Source organism: Thunnus thynnus, chromosome 9, assembly GCF_963924715.1.
Source record: "Thunnus thynnus chromosome 9, fThuThy2.1, whole genome shotgun sequence".
Taxonomy (NCBI): domain Eukaryota; kingdom Metazoa; phylum Chordata; class Actinopteri; order Scombriformes; family Scombridae; genus Thunnus; species Thunnus thynnus.
In genome coordinates this window covers 15012892-15029451 of record NC_089525.1, presented here as the reverse complement: position 1 = coordinate 15029451, position 16560 = coordinate 15012892, and the positions used below count along the sequence as shown (strand labels likewise).

General features: G+C 40.3%; 1 protein-coding gene across 1 annotated transcript; it reads left to right on the top strand.

Moving 5' to 3' along the window:
- Positions 1–130: 130 nt before the first annotated feature.
- On the top strand, positions 131–13275 carry cnot6a (CCR4-NOT transcription complex, subunit 6a). Its single transcript, XM_067599086.1, has 12 exons — positions 131–281; positions 1400–1521; positions 2561–2747; positions 3087–3172; positions 3268–3372; positions 3666–3734; positions 4160–4317; positions 4786–4940; positions 6504–6658; positions 6933–7166; positions 7878–8080; positions 8279–13275. The coding sequence occupies exons 2-12, from the start codon at positions 1410–1412 to the stop codon at positions 8492–8494; spliced, it is 1680 nt and encodes a 559-aa protein (XP_067455187.1). The 5' UTR covers positions 131–281; positions 1400–1409; the 3' UTR covers positions 8495–13275.
- The last annotated feature ends 3285 nt before the right edge of the window (positions 13276–16560 follow it).

Sequence of the window (16560 nt, the reverse complement as noted above, 5' to 3'; positions counted from 1 at the left end):
GCTAAATATGCAACCTTTCTAAATAAGCCACATTAAATTGATCTGTGGTATCCTATCCATCCATCTCATGGTCCATCATTCATCAGTCCAGGATTTTATTTACTCTGGTTCAACAGCTGGTTGGACCGTCTTCACGCTGACCAATAGGATGAAGCGCTGTTATCGGCAGAGAAAAAAAAAACCTTACAGTCGCCATGATACAGCAGCGGAAACGGGTGAGAAGTAGCTAGAAAACAAAAGAGAACACGCAGTCGTCCTCGCGATTTGGTATGCTCTTGCAGGTAAAAATGAATTCTGATTATACTGAACTATTTTCACTGATTTCACCACAATCTCAATCAGATGCTGAAACCACCGTGATGATTTTCTGAAGTCGGACTTATTTGAATAGGAAGTCGGTCAGCTTCGAATAATTGGGGTTTGTTAGCTTCTAGCTAGCTGGCTAACAGAAGCTAAGCTAAATAGCTCACAATTACTTGTAAATCCAGCTTTGTGAGCTCTTTTGCTCACTGTTTATCTCAGTGATAGTGATTCTTGCTGTTAGAGGCTAGCTAGCGGTAGCTAACTAATGCGCTGTTTCGTGGCCTAGTGTTAATGCGCAAGTCAGTGCTTTGCTGTTATGTAAACAACAATTGTACAGTATCTTTTAATATAAATTTGTGTCTCTGTTATTAACTCAACGGGGCGGAGTGTTAAAGTCCGCTTACGCTAATTGTTCAATTTCAGTAACTTCGAGTGTCCGTTTTCCATGTTGCTAGTTAGCAATTGAGCTAGCGTTAGCTATTTAGCGTTTGTTATGTATAGTTTAATGGCTACCTATTTAGGTTAAGCTAGGCTAATCAGTTAGCGACAACGAGAAGCACACCGTATAACCATAAGTAGCAATGTACTTGATTTTAAAATGCAGTTTAATTTTCAGGTCTTTTGATAATATAAGCTTTACCTAGTTGTCAACAGCCTGGTGTGCCAAGTTTTGCATTAAAAAATAATGTAGTACGTTAATTTTAATGTTGATTATTAACTTATGTAACTCCAGTGAAATCACAGCCTTCAAAGGAACCTGTTAAAATTTCAATTAACGTTACACTGCATTGTAGAAGATCGATAGCAAACTATTTCTTCAACCATAGCTTGATTTAAAAAAAAAAAAAAAAAAAAAAAAAAAACTTTAATTAAAGGTCACACCTGATATATTTTTGTCAACATGTGCTCATGTGGGAGCTTAAATGTCAAAGAAGATGGGGTTACTCGATTAGTCAGATGCATCACTGCTAACCTTATTTAGAGTATTTCAGCTTTAGTTTAAGGGCTAAATTTACAATTGATGGCATATATGGGGAACTTTCACTTTGTATTAGGAATGACATTTTACACTTAAAATCAATTTTTATCTCTGTAGTGTTATAGGAATGCCCAAGGAAAAATATGACCCGCCAGATCCCAGGCGGATGTACACAATTATGTCCAGCGAGGAAGCAGCCAACGGGAAGAAGTCATACTGGGCTGAGCTGGAAATCAGCGGTGAGTATTGTCAGAGTTCCTGGTTGTGTAGGAAATTTATTGGTTTTACTGTGAAAAAGGTCTCTTTGCTATTTTTTCCCCCATGGATATGCTATTTCTTCTGTTGAAGGTCTTGCTTGAAAGTACTGGTTGTATAAAAATGTTAACCACAACATATTCAGAAATCACACACATCTTTCAACGATGGCATAGAATTTAATTGCGTCACACTGTTGTCTCATATTATATTAAAAGTAATCATTATTTGTATATCAACTATTTAAATCACAGCATCAAGCACAGGTAATTTCTGGATCTCCACTGTTCAGATAAGACCTGGGTCCACCATGGTGGCTCTGCACATGTCAATCTCATGTGTGGTTGAAACAAATGATTATTTTCATTATCAATTAATCTGCCAATTATTTCCTTGATTAACCATATGTTTTATAAAATGTCAGACAATTGTGTAAAATCTCCATTCGTTTCAGAGCCCATATTGACATCTTTAAATTGTTTGTTTTGTGGGCCAACAGTCCAAAACCCAAAGATACTCAATTTAATATCATAGATCACTAAGACAACAAGCAACTTTTCACATTTAAACCAGTACAGAAGCTGAAAGCAGTGAATTTGGGGCATTTTTCTTTCAAAAATGAATAATGATTAACTTCTTTATCTAAATTGTGGCCAGTTAATTTGATTGACTAATTGATTAATTGACTATTGTTCCAGTTTTAGTTCCAAACAGGGTTTCTCTGGTTTTAAAAGAGGTCACTATTATGTTGTTTTACACTGGGGATGTAACTTAGTAACCCTTTACTAAACATAGTGACTCACTATGATAAACTACTGTTCACCATTTCATATATAAGCGAGACATGTTTGGACCAGCAGGAAACCTTGTTGGTGAGCTGGGTTTCAGATCAAATCAGTGAAGTCATATTGGCTCATTCACACCAATGGGAAACAAGTTCTCTGGTTTTTCTTTCGTTGCGAAAGGCATACTAGTTTGGCACTGGAATGTAATTCTCGTGTGTGTGTGTGTGTGTCCCTGCAGGCCGAGTAAGGAGTCTCAGCACGGCCCTGTGGTCTCTCACCCACCTCACTGCCCTGCACCTCAGTGACAACTCATTGTCACGCATCCCGCCAGACATTGCCAAACTACACAACTTGGTGTACCTGGATCTCTCATCCAATAAGATCAGGAGCCTGCCGGCAGAGCTCGGCAACATGGTGTCTCTCAGGTGAGTGATTTCAGGCTGTATGTTTATCTCTTAATTCAGGCATATTGTTCAGTGGAAAGCAGTAGCTGTTAGATGGTTGATCCTGAATTTGATTTTGGCACTCATGCTGAATACATGTATTTGTGCCTATAAAATTGGCACGGTCAGTTCTTCAGTTAATTATATGAAGTCTGTCTATTGGAAAAAAGAAAGAAGTCCACATTAACCAGTGAATCTAAAGGTGACAGGTCTTACATAGACATTTTTATGATGTCAGCAGGGTGATTGATAATGTTTTTGAAAGGTTGTTTCTCAGGAGGGCTGGTTTCTGACGATCAAATTCCTCTATGTCCTCCACAGGGAACTGCTTTTAAATAACAACCAGTTGCGGGTTCTGCCATTTGAATTGGGGAAACTGTTTCAGTTACAAACACTGGGGTTGAAAGGTGAGTGGCTTATCAATGTTTTTTGTAGCCATTCTAGCCTTGAAATCCCATTGTTCTCTTAGATGATTCAGCCCACTTTGCCTTTCCTTCACCAGGAAACCCACTTGCACAAGAAATTATGAGCCTCTACCAGGAACCTGATGGCACGCGGAGACTGCTCAGCTACTTGTTAGACAATCTGGCAGGGGCTATCAAGCGCAGTGAGTCTCCCCTCTCTCTGGCCGTTTTGAGACTGGAACAGGAAAAGATAAGGCTCATCAGAATATATAGATGGGGCCATTGTGAATCAAAACACAATTATCTGCCCAACAGTTTTAACAACTGTCCCTCTAATTTGGTGGAATTCATTAGATGAAGTTGTGTGCCATATGCTTTGTAAGCTCTCTTAGGCAGGAATATCAAATCACCTTGTTAGAAGTGTAGCTCAAGTCTAGTAGCTGTTATCTGTGTTCCTGTTGTCACCAATATTGAACCGTTTTCTATCTCTGTTCAGTACCAACAGAGCAGCCTCCAGCCCGGTCATGGATCTCTCTTCAGGAACCAGACAGAACACGGGCTTCGGGTAAGAACCACATACATGAAACATGACTTTGAATAGATACGCACGGCCTCTATAACCTTCTTTGTTGTACACTGCTGTTTATTTGTGAAAATGAAGACTTTAAGTCTCATCCCAACACTAAAAATGCTCCTTACATAAATGTCCACCTCTGTTGTTGTAGAGATTCCCACATATAGACTTATTTTTTATTCACAGGTGAGCAGCATGTGTAAAAATGTGGTTCTTTTATTAGGTTCAAACCTTTCATTTTGTGTGGGAAGTACTACTGAGCTCAACCCAAAGACAACACTTTTGACACTTGTAGTGTAACAGACCATGCACAGTTTCAGTGGTTCAACCTGAGCAACTAGCCTGTGTAACATTTTAATGAAAAGAGCAGTTTCCTTAGTGTGTCTGAGATATGCCTTCTGTTTTCCTTTTGTCAGCACTGTTCTCTGTGATGTGCTACAACGTGCTGTGTGATAAGTACGCTACACGACAGCTGTATGGCTACTGCCCCTCTTGGGCTCTAAACTGGGAGTACAGGAAGAAGTCCATCATGCAGGAGATCATGGGCTGCAATGCAGACATCATCAGTTTGCAGGTGAGAGATGGACATCAAAGCACATGTTTAGGTTTTCGCATGAATTAACATGAAAGTTCCTAAAAACGTATATTTAATAACCAAAGTATTCCAACTAAAATAGGGAGTGTCTCTAATAATACTTTGTTTCACACGTGCCCATATCACATGAAGCAGGGTTAATGTGTAGCTTGAGGAAGAAAACAAATCTATAAATGATTTCTTGCACACAAATGCTGCTTTGTATTTATAAATGCAAATACTCCTCCTGCATTCGTTTTCAGTTGTTGACATTTTTCTTACTCAAATAGTTTTTTTTCTTTAAATGTTAGTATCTCACACCACCTCTTGCTGCCTTAGTCTTGTATTAAAATATACAATATAGCATTATGTTTTGTTCTTTTTTTATTTTTAAAGGGAGGTTTGTTATGCTTACATGTCTGTCAGCCTGTCCTGTTCTTTCTGACACATGCTTTTTGTTAATTACAGGAAGTTGAGACAGAGCAGTACTACAATTTCTTTTTGCCTGAGCTGAAGGAGCAGGGCTATGACGGGTTCTTCAGTCCAAAGTCACGAGCTAGGACCATGTCGGAGTCGGACCGCAAACATGTGGACGGATGTGCAATTTTCTTCAAGACAGAAAAGTATGTAACTGCAGTTTTGCATTTCTTGTCCTTTACACATCTTTTGTTGACTGGCATTAATAGGACTGAAGAAATATTTTTCTTAATTTTCATTTCTTTTTTTTGTGTAAATGCCAAAATCAGCAACTTGTAACTGTTTTAAGACAGCTGAAACCACAAAAAAAATCTTTGAAATGAGTGGTTTCAGTCCCTCCACTCTGTTCATCAAAAGGAGTAGTTCAGCTGAGTAGAGCTTTCACAGCTTTTCTTAACTAACTAGTTTGATTTTTCTGCAAATGAAAAGCTCTTCAAGGATCAACAAACAATAATTAACTGTAGCGTACAAATGGTGACAACATTTTATGTGCTCATCTTAGTATTGCTAAAGCCAATGGTGTAATGTAGGCGGAGAACTGTATTTAAGTTGATGTTCATAGCAATCTGAAGTGGGGATTGGTACCATAGCACATGCATTTGGTGAAAATTACAAATGTTCAGCTTCTTTCATGGTAAGTATTCTTATAAGATCACCATCACTAATAATCCTTTATCCACTTTTCAACATACCATTTTATGCAAAAATATTGATAGGTGTTACACAATATAAAAAATACAATTTTCTGGTGAAGTATTCTTTTAAGTATGACTGTTTGTTGTATGGGATAAAACAACTCATCCCATCCAAGACATTTTAGAGCTACATACTCTAATAACATGTTACATTATGTTACATAAAAAGACAAGAAGAAATATTAGAGCTTCTTTTTATATTAATATTTTTGCTTTCCCAATTGTAGTGTAATTAATGTTTTTTTTTAAAGTGGCGAACATAATGTAGCGTTGATCTGTTGCTGACACTGTTGGTGTGTGTTAGCATTAGCTTTTCACTAAAAATGATAGCATTTCTATGACTATTATAAGCTTTTATTAAATTAGAGGAAGGAGCCTGTTAAAAAACATAGAAAGCTGAAGCTGCATCTGTACATCAATTGGTCGTTAGTGCAAGAAATTAAATGATTTGAAATTCTAAATCTTTGCTGCCATTTTAATGAACAGTAATATCATTAATGTTATAGTGATGACTGAGATGCAAAATTGTAGGGACAAGTGGTAAAATGTCTTATTTGTACCCTGTAGAAGCATTTAAATCATAATCTTTCACAGTGTCCCGTCGTCTCTGGTATTGTGAGGCATACAGTTTTTATTTAGATGATTTTAACAAAATGAGGCCAAGTCTGGGGAGCAAAGTTGGTGCTTTGATAAAATAATAATTTGTCGTACTTCTATTCTTAGCTGTGACAAGCAGCCAGTATAGGTCAGTTCTATAGGCCTCAAAGTAATAAAACATAAGATAGATTATACAATTGAAATGTACCATGCATGAGCCATTGTGCAACACAGCTACAAGCATTTTGAGCCTAAGGGTTGTACCTCTGAGTTAAACTCAAACACTGAGGTTTGCCATGCCAGAGGTCCTGAAGGCTAATCTGGAGTGAGACATTTCTGTGCTTCTCTTCATACATGTGTTCCAACCACTGCCTCTGAAATGTGTCTCTTCCTTCATCTCTTTCTGTTTTCCTTCAGGTTCAGTGCAGTGCAGAAGCATACTGTGGAGTTCAACCAGCTGGCTATGGCTAACTCCGAGGGCTCAGAGGCTATGCTGAACAGGGTGATGACCAAGGACAACATCGGGGTAGCTGTACTGCTTGAGGTCCGCAAAGAGATGATGGAGGCCTCCTGTGAGTAGACACCCCTTTTCTGATCTTTGGCATTTTTTACTTGTCTGACATTACAGATTTACTGTACATGTTTCTGTTCTGCTAATCCTGAATTGACTTTTATCTGAAACTTACTAAGAAGCTGGATGTACAATACAGAGGATTGTGGGTGGTGTTACACATGTCCTCGGTGGCTATCTTATCTGTTCAGATACATTTTCCATTTGGGTAGTGTATTTAATTTGTCTTAATTCCTCTTTTCTTGCTGCTCACATTCTTTCTTTCCCCCTTTCAGCTGGAAAGTCGCTGCACGGCATGGAGAAGCAGCTCCTCCTGGTAGCCAATGCCCACATGCACTGGGACCCAGAGTACTCTGATGTTAAGCTGGTCCAGACCATGATGTTCCTGTCAGAGGTGAAGAACATAGTGGACAAGGCCACACGCAGCCTCAAGTTGTCCTCTGTCTCCGGTGAGACCAATGCCATTCCACTGGTGCTGTGCGCTGACCTCAACTCCTTGCCTGACTCTGGTAAGTAAGCAAGGCTGATAGAGCTGTGCTGTATCTGACCACAGAGAGTTTTTATATAAAACTATACATTCATTGAAGATAAAACAACCATAGCATTATTACATTAATGGGTAATTGTACGATTGTTGGTTTGTTTCCTGTCATCTAATAATATGCTGTGGTGTCTTTAAGCGAAACTGTTAGCTATAAGCATCTCCTGATGAGCAGGTTGATGTCTTGTATGGCGCCTCCATCAAATTAATTATGGGAATACAATAAACATAACCCAGATGATAGACCCAGATTACAATTTTAGCTTGAAAAAAGTTATGTATACATGTGTAGCCCTATTTGCAAGGTATGTTTATCTGGGATCTAATTTGCATGAATGACTGACCTTTACGTTTTTGGAGGTCACTGGCATTGGATAAAGCGACTTCTAAAATCCCATCCATTTTAGCCCACAAGATGACAGCCGTAAACCAGGACTGGATTGCTATTAGACTGATTTTGTTTTAGCATTTTGATTCGGTAAATGTGTCAAACTTCTATCTATCTATTTCTTTTTTAGTTCAAAACGCTACCAAAATTGCCTAAATGTACCTTTAACATTGCCCACTGTTAGAGTTGGAACACACTTGGCTTGGCCAGTTGGGACCTACAAGTGCCTCCTGACATTTTCTTGATTCTGATTAGGCAGCTTCTCCCCTCTCTCTCTGTCTGTCTGTTCAGGCGTAGTGGAGTACCTGAGTACTGGCGGAGTGGACTGCACCCACAAGGACTTCAAGGAGCTTCGCTATAGCGACAGCCTGACCAAATTCAACTGCAATGGCAAGAACAGCACGTCCAACGGCAGGATTACCCACGGCTTCAAGCTGAAGAGCGCTTATGAGAACGGCCTGATGCCTTACACCAACTACACCTTTGACTTCAAGGTGACTGGGTTTGCAGCATACAGATGTGTCTTTGTTGAAATAGGCAGCAACATTTAGCATCAAGTCTGTTTAGACAAAAGTGAAAATGTACAAAGTGGGATGAATAAGTTTAAACAAGCATCATAGTATCAAAGATGTATTAATCTGCTCTTAGAAACATTGCTGTAGAGGTGACTCCTTCCTTTTTTCTCCCTCCAGGGTGTCATCGACTATATTTTCTACTCCAAGCCTCACCTGAACGTGCTGGGTATCTTGGGCCCACTGGACCCCCACTGGCTCGTAGAGAACAATGTCAGCGGCTGCCCACATCCCCACATCCCCTCCGACCACTTCTCTCTCTTCAGCCAGCTGGAGCTGCTCCTGCCCAACTTGCCCCCCCAGGTCAATGGGCTCCATCTGCCTGCACGCAGGTAGTGAGTCCCTGCCACACCACCAGGGGGAGCTGTAAACCGCAGCCTCTCCCTTTTCAACCCTCCTCCCTCCCACTACCAGCTCTTCCCTCCACCACACCGGAGGAGGAAGACAAAAACACAACCTGTAAAATATTCGTACAGTGAGGTCTGGCCGACAGGGATTTCGTATAATGTTATAGATATTCTATATTTTTCTTTTTTTCTTTCTCCGTTTTTCTTTTTTGTTCTTTTTTTAACTGCTCGATTCAGTCCAGTTCGTGTATCATATTTTGTGTTTTGGACTCCCTTTCCTCCTCAAAATCCACCCACCCACCCACTTCTGCTTCTATCTTTCAAACTAGAGGGGATGGTAGCTCATTCAGATTTGTCACATGGGACACTGTTTTGGTTTAAGAGAAAGCGGCTGCGGGGACGACATTCACACGAAAAGCTTCATAGCTGATGGTCTGTCTGTCTGTCCTGTAAAAATCTGAAACCAGCAAAGACAGCAGACATGTCAGTCTCATACCTCCCATCATTGGCTTGTGCTCGTTTTCCCCTGTACTCTGGGCAGCCAGCGTACTTCCTCAGTCATTGTAGGATGAACACGTGTTGAGTCAGATGTGGTTGGGTTAGAGCAGCTTTAGCTGGTAGTTATGCGTCCCTGGAGGTGGATGTAGGGCAGCTCGTATGAGGTGAGATTTCCTGCTGTCATTCTGTGGTGCTGAGGCCTTCTCGTGTGGTCACGGCCTCCCGTGGTGCTACAAGATAGTCTACACCTCTTGACCCCGGCCCTGGTGCATTAGCTACCAAAACCCACACATGCCTCGAGAACCAGACGTCCGAGAACGACATCGCCTGATTTTTACATTGGCAGTGTTAATCTGTGAAGGAAGGATGTTGTGAGAAACTGAGAGCAGCTACCATCCTATTTTGCAGACTGTTTTCACCCCAGCTTGTATAGTTGTTAGGCTAGTCTTGTGCTTAGGAGCTCATATGGCCCACGTACCACCTTTTTTGGGGCAAAGGGGCAAGGGATTTAGGCTGATGGGCAAAATGATTTGGGGGGGGGGCTTTCACAAATCTTTTCTTTGTCTCGATTGCTTTTAGGCAGAGAGAGCGAGTAATGGATGATACACAGGAGTAAAACCAGCATTCCTCTCACTGTCTGGAGTTGCCATCCAGCTCCATACATGCAAAACATACACACACATAATTTGCAGGCAGATCTGTAGCACTGTCTCCGAGGCCAGTAGTGACTTTCCCCAGCCATAAATTCCATACACAAAAAGCAGTGGTTTTTTTCACAAGTGTTTGTACAGAATAGAAAATCTAGACTCAGTCTTTACATGATTGTATATGAACCACAAAAGACCTGTTTTCTGGCGTTTTTTGTACTAAGAGTAAATTATGATCAGATTTGAAAAAAAAAGATTGTATTGTAAACTATGGCTAAATTTTTATCCAGTTAATGTTAAGATGAATTGATATTACCAGCTTGTACAAAAGACTAAGAAGAGGTTGTTCAAGGCGTTCGCAGTCACTACTTTGCACTCCCTCGAGATAAACTGTAATTAATGTATCAGTATTGTTTTATTTCTTTCCCTCCTCCCCCCCCCCCGCCCCCATTCTCTCTCTCTGCTGTTGATTTGATTTGCCGGCATATTGCTGCGATTGTAAATAGACACTGAGTAAACTCTGCCTGTTGCTTCTTGCCCATTAACAAAGCCATTGATCCACACTGCTGCCATCAGTTCAGACTAAAAAGGACACGCAAAGATGAGTCACAGCCCACCAGTGACACCACATCCGTTCATCTATATATCTCACACACATACACACACACACACACCTGTGGCGTGTGACTGATACGACCTATATGAACCCCACATGTACAACAAAACATCGTGCCTCACTGTAGCAGTTGTCGTTGTCTTGCACTATTTTACATTTGACGAACGCCTGAACAACCTTTTCTCCTTTTATTTTTTAATACTGTTGAGACATTTGTGAAGATTTTATGTCCTTTTTTTGGTTTTTGTTAATGTTGATTTCCTTTTTTATGAGCTGTGACAATGTTATGATGATGTGTATATCCTTCCTATTCATTGAGCTCTCTAGTAATCAGGTATGTTTTCTCCACTGACCCTTTCCCCCTCTCTTTAAGGAACATGAGTAGGATGTCTTTATAAATCTGCTCTCTTGGATTGTTTTGCACCCTCTTTGTACTTTAGCACAGCTCCATGCCCAGGCCCCCCCAAAACACACCAACAGCTCCTTTCCCCGGCCATATAACCCTAGATATGATTTTAAAATCTCCACCCAAGCTTGTCCATCACCCTAATACTCCTCCCACCCTCAACCGCCCGACCTCAGACTTAACCTGCCCTCTATATTACTTGAGCTGTGTCTTTTTAAATCCCTTTGCTCAACCACTTTGTATAGTTCCTTACGCTCGTCACTGCAGCTATAGTGCCATCTGTGGACCCTCCCCCCCGTCCCCCCTACCTCTGTATCGGAAAAAGGTGGTAATCCCACTTTTGCTCTACTTTTGGATGAACAAGGGATGAGGGGCAGTGAGCTCAGCTGTTTCTCTCTGAAGGCCAGGCAAACACGTTGCTATGAATCAAATTTGTCACATCCCAGACCAACAAGCGGGACGATTACTTTCAAGGCTTTTACACAGATACAACCGATGATGAGCACTTACTAGATTCAGATGCAGCTCCCCTCACTCCCTGTCCCATCACATTAGTGAATAAAGATTTTTAATGTACATGTTTAAATAACATTTTTAAAGCAAGAGGGAAGCAAGTAAATAGGAAGTATGAATTTAGTCCTCATATCAAGGTTTCTTGTCCCATTTGTTTGCCCCCCACCCCCATGTTTGTTTTTTTTTAAACTTTTTTTTTTTGTTTTCCAATGATTTTCCAAATTTTTTTTTTTCCTGAATGGCATTAGTATTGTAGTAGATTTAAAGGCTAGCTTTTTTTGTAAAGTGTGAATAAAAGATGTATCTCATGTTTCCTTTCTAAAAAGATATTGAATTGTGTTGTTGATGTATAAATCATGAATTCTATGATGGTGTTATGTTTGCTACATTGTTTTTACTTTTACTCATTACTTTTTTTTTTCTCTCCCCCCATATACTCTTCTCCCATCACAAACCAAATCCTTTGTAGAAATCATGATGAGATGTTGTCTTGATGAGTCGACTCGAGAAGTTGAATGTTGCCTCGTAGAATGAAGGATTGCGTGCTTATTGGGGCGGGAAAAATACCTGCATCGTTGGTATCAGTTAAAACTTTCAGCACAGGGATATTGAACCTTTTTTTGTTTGTTTTTTTTCAGCTTTATTTTGGATGTTGCGTGGCACTAGCTGGAGAGTGCTAGTGTCTGTAGGTTAGGGCAGCAGAGCTGTCTTACTCGTGGCTAGAAAACACTGTTCTGACTGGTGTAAAACGTGTCTGTAAGACTAAGCTAACGATGTGCCGCTGGTCGCTAGACTGGTCCTGTGATGATTTTTGAGTACTTCTAGTCCATCTCACTCTGTTTTTGTGCATCACAGTGGTTAAATCTATTACACTAGCTAGCTTCTATCAATAGTCACTGATTTGACTCTTAAGTCTTTTCATTTTTTTGATGCCCCCATAACCCTTCCCTTCATCACTCTTGTTAAATCAGACTATGGCATCTGGCTAATCACAGAGCAGAGTTATGTCACCCTGCAAGCTTCAGCGAGTGATCACATTGTTGGCTTTGTACTTTTCCACTGTTGCATTGTGTTTCATAGTTTGCTTGTTAAGCGTCAAGTGATTTTTTTCTTTTTTTGTTTTTTTTTTTTTCCCAGGCTGCATCTCTTTTTGTAACGGTGCACACCAAAGCTGCTTGTAGTTCAGTTCTTTGTTGTAGAGCGAGTTCTTTTCACCAACATTTTTTTTTTTCTTATCCAAATCATAGTCTTCATGAAACGTAGGGCTGTAAGGAAAGCAAGGTACTTTGGTCCTTTTCCTTGAATTACATGAACACCTCGCATCCATGCTCATACTCGTCGCTGTTGTTGGGAGTTTGGTTTCTCAATCCATCGGCTCCTTTTAAATGCATCCTTTTTCCAAAAAAAAAAAAAAAAAACCAACTTGGCAATAATACCTGGACACAGTCAGAAGGGGTTTTTTAATATTTTATCTGGAAAAATGTAGCTATTTCATCTTTCAAAAACTGTGGTCGTTTTTTGCTTTTAAACTTTCCATCTTCATCCCGACCTTCCTGACCTTTGCGTTACCTGACCTCCTTTTTTTATGCTTTTTTTGTCCTCTTCCATTTATCATCCATCTTGTATATTTGCTCCATCTCCTTTTCCCTGCCGATCTAGTGGTAGTTGTTCAATGATCAGGATTGTCTTATCTGTAGTCAGCTGAGTACATGTATTGATCTGTGTCACTGTGTTTATGCACTGGACCAACTATTGTTTACCATTCATGAAATACCAGCAAAAAAAAAAAAAAAAAAAAAAAAGAATAATGACAAAACACTTGCACAATGTTGTAGAATGTCCATTAACCCAGATGAGAAATCAAGGCAGCTGTTTTCAAATCAACACATACTGTTTTAAAAAGAAACTGAATGGTAAACAATGCTTTCTGTTGTACCCCTTAGCCGTCCTCTCGATTCTCTTTGGACTAGTTTTGTTCTTTTAATTATTTTTTTTTTTCCGTTGACTACAGGTTCTGCTTGTTTCCTTTACACCTACCTATGTATTTTCCTACTTCTGGTTGAAAATAAATTCTATATTATCTGTTTCAAGCTGTGTCACCTCTTATTCTTTGCAATGGATATTGAAAATAAATTCTATATCTGTTCTCCTTGTCTTGCCTCCTTTTGCTTCTGTTTTCATTTTTTTAATTATTTCCAATCTTCTTCAGACTTGATTTAACAGCTGACACAATATAAAGTGACTATAGATGGTTCTCTTCCTCACTCCAGTGACCTTATCAGCCATTTAATGCAGCAAACATGCTGTGAAAGCAGACGGATCACTGGTTCACAAAGCTCACATGTCTCCTCCCTCCCATTGTAAACAGCAGCATGTAGCTATTCAAACCGCAGTTAGGAGCATTGTGTGGTGGTTGATGTTGAACATGCAAGTGTGTCAAACAGCTAGCGGAGGCTGGATCATGAGGCCCAGGAGGATGTGGCTTTGCATGTCTTTGTTTCAACCAAATTCTACAGCAGCTTCATCAAATGATGTGAATATCAGTGGGCATTTGGTTAAAATTAAAACCCCTCTGCGCTCCGTGACACTGCTTTCCAGACCAGTGCGTTAGAGGGAGGTTGGCCTGGTTGAATCTCTGTGTCAGCAAGTACACTCACCCCCTGAAGAGACACTGAGCTGAGCCTGACCTTTGATTTTCCTCCAGGATGGCAAATGAAAAGAGAATTTCCCTTTGGGGATCAATAAAGTTTAACATTAACATTTAATACCTAAAACAGCCTGGGGATGACAGTTTGTGTATTATCAGTTGTAGACACATGGTGGAGCCAAAGAATCACCTTCAAACGAGTGCTGAAAACTGATCCATCCAGGTCGCCCACTGAAGGATGCATGATGTCAGGTTTGAACGAGTCACAGAGGGCTCATAACATCAGCTGGAGTGAATTTAGTGAGAACAGGAAGCTGAATAGTGATGCACAGTGTAATTGTATTCTAAGGATTTATCAAATGCCACTAGAGTGTGTAGGACATAACAGTTTGTAACATCTGTTCTGAGAGGTATAAATAAAATGTATTTTTATTGTTGATATACCAATTAAAAGTTGCTGATGACAGGAGTATGTTTATGTATACAGAATGATGTTTACAACCTGTTTGTGAGAACTAACAAATAAAAATCAGAAAGTTAATTCTTAACTAAGCAGTATTAAGACTTTTCCAGGAACGATTAGGTGATTAATTGATTAGTTGAATATATAGTAATAGAGTAGTTGAATATTTTGGGGGATTCTCAATTGTCAACAAACTAGCAATTTGAAGACATTACTTTGGGTTCTGGAAAAAGTTTTCCTGTTCAACAGATTACTTGGTGTTGGTTGGTGATCTGACTAGAAGAAGAAGGTTTTTCTCAACTAACACCTGGTTCACTTGTCATTTTTCATTGTGCTTGGCCGGCCATGAACCAGCGCACATTGCTGATGCGCAACTGCCCTTTAATCAATGTGGTATTCACTGAAGTCTATCGGATGTGTTTGTTGATTGTGCAAAATTCTAAACAATTTCTTCTCACTTGTATGCCGGTACTAGGAAGAGACCTTTCTCAGATAATAGTGGACTTCCACACTAAATCACTGCAGCTGTGTCCATGAAATTAGTACCAGTTAAAAGACCTGCAGGGATGTAAACCACCAGCTCCCCTTCATAAATGAGTGGCACATGGTGAAGTGGTTGTAGGAGAAACCTGAGAGACTTGTGGACAAATGCAACTAAGCTTCCCACAGGAAAGTCGGCACCACAAAATAAAAGTAAAATGATGTGAAGTTCTGCAGCACAAAATGATAATTATCAGTTCATTCACATTCAGTTTTTAGCACACGCAAACAAACCTCTGTACTTAGAGTGAACAAATCACATTCATGCAAGAGAAGTTGTACACAATGAGCCCAAAGGCGTCATAATAATTACACTGAAATGAATTGTGACAGTAAACACACCTCTCACCTGACTGTGCTTAGATGGAAACCAGGAGCTTTTTCAACATAGCTGCCTTAATTCAGTGGAGTTAATCTGCTTAAAATGAGAAGAGTTAAGAAATTGGAAGAGAATATCAAAGGCGGTCCAAGAAGCGATTTTCCCTCTCGAGGTCATGAACTGCTTCTTGTTTTAAATGGAATTTCTCGCAGGAACAGCTGGCCAAATGTGTGAGAGGATGTTGGAGAGAACAAGGTAGTTTTTTTTGTATGCGTTCGCATAGAGAGAAAGAGAGAAAAGAGAGATTCCTCTCTGCTTCACCCCAATGTTGGCCGACTATGTCTTGTGTTGACGTGGCAGCATGATTGCAAAGCCTGTAAAGTCCTTTGCAGATGTAGAGACTCTCTATCTCTCCTCTCTTGTTCCTGCTTGTTTTCTTCCTTCTCTATATCCTGCTTTATTCCTCCTCCCCCCACTTGACCATCCTTTTTTTTTTTAATCCTTTTCCTCTGAAATTCCCACTTGTGTCTGTCTGTGTGTGTGTGTGTGCGTGAGCATGACTACTAGGCCAGTTGCCTTGTGTGTGATGTTCAGCCAACTCCTCCTAACACGATATCTGAATACTTTTTTAGGTTGTAGATTCAAGTTGTAAAGATCCAGAAATGAGCACATGAAATATAGTTGGGTGTGTGTGTGTGTCTGACTGAGGCTGGACCTGCCAGACCAGACACACGGAGCCAACACAGCAGGCCGGGCCCCCAGAATACTCACTGAATGAAAATCATCTCAGAACAGATCCTGGCCTTTGCTCAACAGTGACAAAAGACAGTGATATAATTTGGAGCAAATCTTTTTAACCAAAATGATGATGAATGACACCTCAGCATTTGGTGGTCTGTATAACAGCACGTTTCTGCTGGCGCATGTGTGTGTGTGTGTGTGTGTTTTATTACTCTTGTTAAACCAACGGGGTGTGGTTTTGTCCCATTAGAGAGGAAGGTGAGAGCCTGGAGTTATGTGTAATGGACAGCAGCAGCTTTGGATGGAGGACGTGTGTGTGTTTTAGGGTTTTTTTCCTGTAAGAGCAGGGTGGTCAAGTGGCATCCTGACCAGATGTTGAGTGTATTAACTGGAGTCACCTGTTGCCAGGATGCAGTGAGCTTAAAGGGGACATATAATGTGCATTTTCAGGTCTATATTTTTAGTCTGGGGCTCTACGGGAATATCTTTGCATGATTTACAGTTTAAAAAACTCCTTATTTATCTTATACTGACCCTTTATGCAGCTCCTCAGTTCAGCCTCTGTCTGAAACAGACTGTTTAGCTCCTGTCTCTTTAAGGCCCCCCTCCCAAAGAGCCCAGTCTGTTCTGATTGCCCTGGCTTTTAACTTGCAGGGAGCATTTCT

Excerpts from the sequence above, each read along its gene's own strand:
- cnot6a (XM_067599086.1), top strand. The coding sequence starts at position 1,410 with ATGCCCAAGGAAAAATATGACCCGCCAGATCCCAGGCGGATGTACACA. Across the intron at positions 1,522-2,560 it reads GGCTGAGCTGGAAATCAGCG|GCCGAGTAAGGAGTCTCAGC; the intron begins GTGAGTATTGTC and ends GTGTCCCTGCAG. Across the intron at positions 6,659-6,932 it reads AGAGATGATGGAGGCCTCCT|CTGGAAAGTCGCTGCACGGC; the intron begins GTGAGTAGACAC and ends TCCCCCTTTCAG.